The 5,125-nt window shown below is 35.9% G+C and overlaps 1 protein-coding gene across 1 annotated transcript in view; it reads right to left on the bottom strand.

Annotated features, from left to right (window-relative positions):
* Positions 1-318: 318 nt before the first annotated feature.
* LOC129570719 (calpain clp-1-like) overlaps positions 319-5,125 on the bottom strand; it is a 6,390-nt gene continuing 1,583 nt past the window's right edge. Inside the window, exons 6-10 of the mRNA XM_055450425.1 lie at positions 5,062-5,088; positions 3,081-3,137; positions 1,076-1,125; positions 903-999; positions 319-839 (exon numbers count right to left, since the gene is read on the bottom strand). Of these exons, the coding sequence (XP_055306400.1) occupies positions 319-839; positions 903-999; positions 1,076-1,125; positions 3,081-3,137; positions 5,062-5,088 (752 nt within the window). The remainder of the gene's footprint in view (positions 840-902; positions 1,000-1,075; positions 1,126-3,080; positions 3,138-5,061; positions 5,089-5,125) is intronic.

Here is a 5,125-nt window from a genome sequence, read left to right as displayed (position 1 = left end):
AGTAAAAGAGTTTTGCAAGTATGTTTTCAAACCTTTTCAAAGTTTTATTTTCATTTGTCAATAAATAAATAAATATTATAGCTAATTTAATACATTTGTTAGTCCATTTCAACTAAATAATAAGAATAATTTAATGTTTTTTTCGGTTTGTATCCTAATTTACTAGAACTTTCGTTGTCTGTATATTGACTCTCTATTCATGGCAGCGTCTTCATCTTTCATAACTTGTTCACTGAATGGTACATTTACGAACGAATTTTGACGGTTGAATGGGCTGTTGTTCGGGTTCTTTCGGTTGGTTTGGTCAATTGGTTGAGCTTATTGAGATGCAAAACCGTTGTATTGTATGCCGTATGCACTTGGATCGTTAAAATTGGCCTGATTCGATGCGTATGAATTTAAATAACTGAAATATGCATCGAGGTATTCAGGGGTGGCTTGATTTGGTGAAAAGAATGTTTTACTTTGTTGTTTCATTGAATTGTAATACGATGGTGGAATCATTTGTGGACGTGAGTCGTTCGATCCGCGTGAACTGCTTCCTGACTTCTTCGAACTGCTTCCTCTGCTTGACGATTTCTTTTTCTTGTTAGTTTTCGGAAGCTCTGCTCTGGAAGCTGGATAGTAGTAAGCTGGAACGTTTTGTACGGCAGGAGCTATTGCGACCGTTAATGGTGAACCATTTTGATACGAAGCTGGGACTCCAATGTATGGAATTTGATCACTAGTGAATTTGTGCGGTTGTGGCCCGTCCATCCTAAACGAATTGAAAACTTCTGGACTTGAGGCGGTGTTGGTGCTTGTTGTGCCGTATCCAGAACCATCATTTACAATGTTACCTGAAAAAGTATCACAAAATGTAAAAATCTAATTTGCAATGTAAATAATCCGATAAATCGTACCATTTCGGTCAACAGTAATTGTGCCAAGACCAGGCAAAGTGTATGTATACGTCTGCGTCACTGTATTAAAGGTTACGCTGCTCAGTGGAAATGTAATCTATAAATGAAACGAAAAATAAATAGATAGCGCAATCAATACACATAACATAAAATCGACAGTTTTTTATTCTTACCGAAAGTCCATCAGTTGTGAAGCCTCCTGCTTCACCACTTCCTGCTCCACCTGTAAAATCAATAGAGAAGACAGAATTAGCTATAAAACTATTCTAGAAATTATTATAAGGAATTTATTGGCATCTGATTATCATTATTGTTGTTATTTGTGTCCGATCCTAAAAGCCATTCAGATCAATATCAATTTTAATTCATTTCGACTGGACTTGAGACACCATGTACAACATGCGCTTGATGGCGCTTATAGCGATGAGAGTGACGACGATACTGTTCAGATGACTCTTCTATCTGAAAGTTTTACCACATTTTCGTCAACTTTATATTTTTTAAATATGCATTCTGGACATTTTTGAGTCAAATTGAACGAGAGAAATTACTAATAATTTCTCAGTTAAACGGCGTAGAGTCCAACAACATTCACTTAAATACATTCCAATGAATGTCAATTTTTCACCTTATTGACTCTACTGGAGTCGGATTAAATTATTGAAATAAATTTAATGCTAACCTGAATGCATTTCGGACAATGTTGCTGTCCATCATCAGCAATCACGACTAATTCGTTCAACGGGATTTTCAGCTTTACATGACAAATTTGCACGCCAATACACGAATTGAGTTGAGACCAACGAAACGAAAAAACAACACTCGATACATACACACTCACTCACACACAAAACAATACCGAACCATTTCACTTGACTTTGGCAAACAGTGGCGATTCAATGTTGCCTCTCTAACATTGTCCGAAATGCATTCAGGTTAGCATTAAATTTATTTCAATAATTTAATCCGACTCCAGTAGAGTCAATAAGGTGAAAAATTGACATTCATTGGAATGTATTTAAGTGAATGACATTTTTGAGCTTTTTCATGAATTTTTCGAAAATATGACGCAAAGAATGATGATTAATCTGGAAGATCTTTGTTGGCTCTAAAATCGCGAGGAGTGAAAAGATCAGAAATAGTTGAAATGTCAAGTCACATCAAGAAATTCGTTCCTCCAGATATGTGGCGACCTAATTACTGCACAGTACTTGTCTGGCCTCTGTGCGCTCTAAAGAAAATCACGCGTCAGACTGTGGAAATGGTAAAAAAATCGCAATATGTATTGAATCGATTTTTGAAATCTTATATCATGATACCCGGGAAGTGACATAATTAAAAAGAGCCACAATAATCGCAGTTTTTTGCTCTCCCAACAATATGGGGTTGACCTTGAGTTCACTGTTCATCACTGTATCGAGTAATGTTCCTAATGAAAATGTATTTGTTCAATGCGAGGTCAATTTGAATTGATTTTCCTCGGGATCCATTTATTTTATGATTTCTTGTGATTTTTTGACTGATTATGTTTTGTGGCGATTTCGTGATTTTTTTGACCAATTTTTTTATGATCCTAATAAACACTTATTGATTTAACCTACCCAACCCAACGAATGACAACCGGATATTCAGGATCTTCATGATTTCCTTGTTTTCAACCAAATCATAAAATCCCACCCAAAAAAATCACTCAAAAAATCCCAAAATAAAAAAAGAAGAAATCACGAAATCGCCACAAAAAATCAGACAAAAAATCAAAAGAAATCACAAAATAAATCGATCCTGAAAAAAATCTTAAAATCCTATCTAATAAATGTTCATTAAAATTGAATGATTTGGAATGAGATTGTTAGGGACTTTTGGTCATGACACAATCTCCTGTGTTACAGTAAAAAAGTGATAATAATCTGCGAACTTGGGGACAATCCCACTTTTTTTTTTTGGGAGAGCAGCACTTTTTTTGCTACACGCAAAATCGGGCTCACCGAATCTTGTCTTAGACTTAAGTAGTAGAGATACTTCCTGGGTAAGGCCAATGGTCATTCGTATTGTGATATGACTAAAAATCGATCCACATTAACATGTAACGGTATCTATGCGTGAGCTTGAGTACATTTCTGAGAAAAATACTCTGCTCTTAATTCCACCCAAAATACTCATTTCGAATGACGTTCTTACCTCCTCTAGAACCTGGTGGTCCTGGTGGTCGTGGTGGTCCTGGCGGCTGTGGTGGTCCTATTGGTACAGATGTACATTTTTGATATGTTATTAATATGTTATTGCCCGACATATTTATTATTTGTTATGTTGGGATTTTCTTTTCGTTAATAACGTTATCAAGATTTGGCATACTAATAACATATTATCTTAATAAGAACCAAACAAAAACGCAAAAAAAGTGTCATGTTAAAAACATGTTAATTTTTGTCAGACGTCCTTCTCAATACGTTCATTCATAATCGCTCGTAAGACGCGCTTGTAGACGTGCACATGCCTGTTTGTATGTGCAACATTTATTGCGCGTAAATTTTCAAGGGGAATGAAGCGAGCGGCTCTGTTGTTCGTAACAAAACAGCTTGTAATACGTGTAGAAATTGCACATAATGAGTGTGAGCGAAACAGCATAAGTTTTCGGCGCTCGATTGCCTTCCATATAGGCCAATGCAATTGAATATAATATTATTAAATATTTACGCATGGAAATATCTCGAAAACAGCTGGGTAAATCGGTAAAACGGACCGTGATGTCACTCCTATAGGGAGTGTAAACACCCAGCTGGTTTGATAGCCTAGAATACAAATCCGGTGAAATTTCAGCTGATCCATGGATTCTCAGGATTTGACCAGGTTCCAGTACTTCCTTTTTTATGTGCATCTGTAAAGTTATATTCCCTATATTTTGTATGGAATTTTACCACAACACAAAGAAATTGAAGTGGTAGAATCAGGTCAAATCCTGAGAATCCATGGATCAGCTGAAATTCCACCGGATTTATATTCTAGGTCGTTAAACCAACCGGGTGTGTTTGGTGCTATCGGCACATCGAAATTCGCACTCGTTATCAACTTATCATAATTTTGAAAAAGACTGCATCATGGCCGAAATTAGATTCAAAGAGAAACAACACCAATTTGAGAAACAAAGTGCCACAAAGCAAGTTTCGGCTTTAAATTGCAACATGATTTTTTATGTTGCTCTTTGTTTCTCACATTTGCTTTGTGTCGCTTTGGTTCAAAAACTTGCGTTGTTGCTCTTTGTTCGTTGGCAAATGCCATGCTTCGATTCAATTCTCAAATATTCTGAGGGAATTTTTTTGTCGCAACGGTTCAATTTGGAGTCAAAAAGGTTAACAGAACATGATCTTTTCGGGTTAATGTGAGGAGCAAATTTACTTAGTTATATATATTGGCTACAATATTGCCGAAGAGAGTGGCCAAATAATTCGAATACTTTGTGAGATATATCCGGAAAAATAGATTTTTTTTAACCCAGGATTTTATTTTTGTTCCTTTTTAGCACGTGAACTGGTGCCGTAAAGTCATGTTTTAATTACTTAAGGGTTTAGATGATGCTACTTTTTGACTCTACAATGTTTAGAATCGCAACGATTCAAATTGCTTTAATTTGCTTAATTCGCCAAGCGAATACTACGAGCAAATACTCAGTGAAAATTCCGAAACGTATCGTATGGAGTAAATGCCAATTTTTTCTCTCTTTTAACACTCATTCGAAGCGAAGAAGAAGAGTGATTTTTTTTAAATCAGACTTTTTGTCCCAAAACCAAATGTGATTTGTTTTTGACAAAGTTTGTTCGTGAAATTTGCTTCTTGGACTCTAAGCTACATTTTTGTTCAAGGAAGTAACACGATATCACGAATACTGAATGAGTTATGGACCGCGAAATGAAAAAGTCAACATTACTGAAAACCCGTGTTGAAGAAAAATTACATAGGTCGATGAAATAAAAACGCCAACCAATTTTGCAAAACCCATTTGGAGTTTTACTCAGCTATAGTAGTTTCAAAACGTGGGATATGCTAACTCCAATTCTTCTGACTTGTGTTGCACTGTGTTATGTAATGTCGGACCAAATATATCGCCGTTATTATTATGTTATTAAGTATAGTTAATAATATGTGATTGCCCGTAAATCTTTACCTGGTGGGCCTGGCGGCCGTGGTGGTCCTATTGGTACAGATTAACATTTTTGATACGTTATTAA

The sequence above is a fragment of the Sitodiplosis mosellana genome, unplaced genomic scaffold (assembly GCF_009176505.1).
Source record: "Sitodiplosis mosellana isolate CC-2019 unplaced genomic scaffold, AAFC_SMos_1.0 Smas_scaffold_75, whole genome shotgun sequence".
Classification (NCBI taxonomy): domain Eukaryota; kingdom Metazoa; phylum Arthropoda; class Insecta; order Diptera; family Cecidomyiidae; genus Sitodiplosis; species Sitodiplosis mosellana.
The sequence above is the reverse complement of the archived record's forward strand: the minus strand, read 5'-3'. Positions and strand labels throughout refer to the sequence as shown.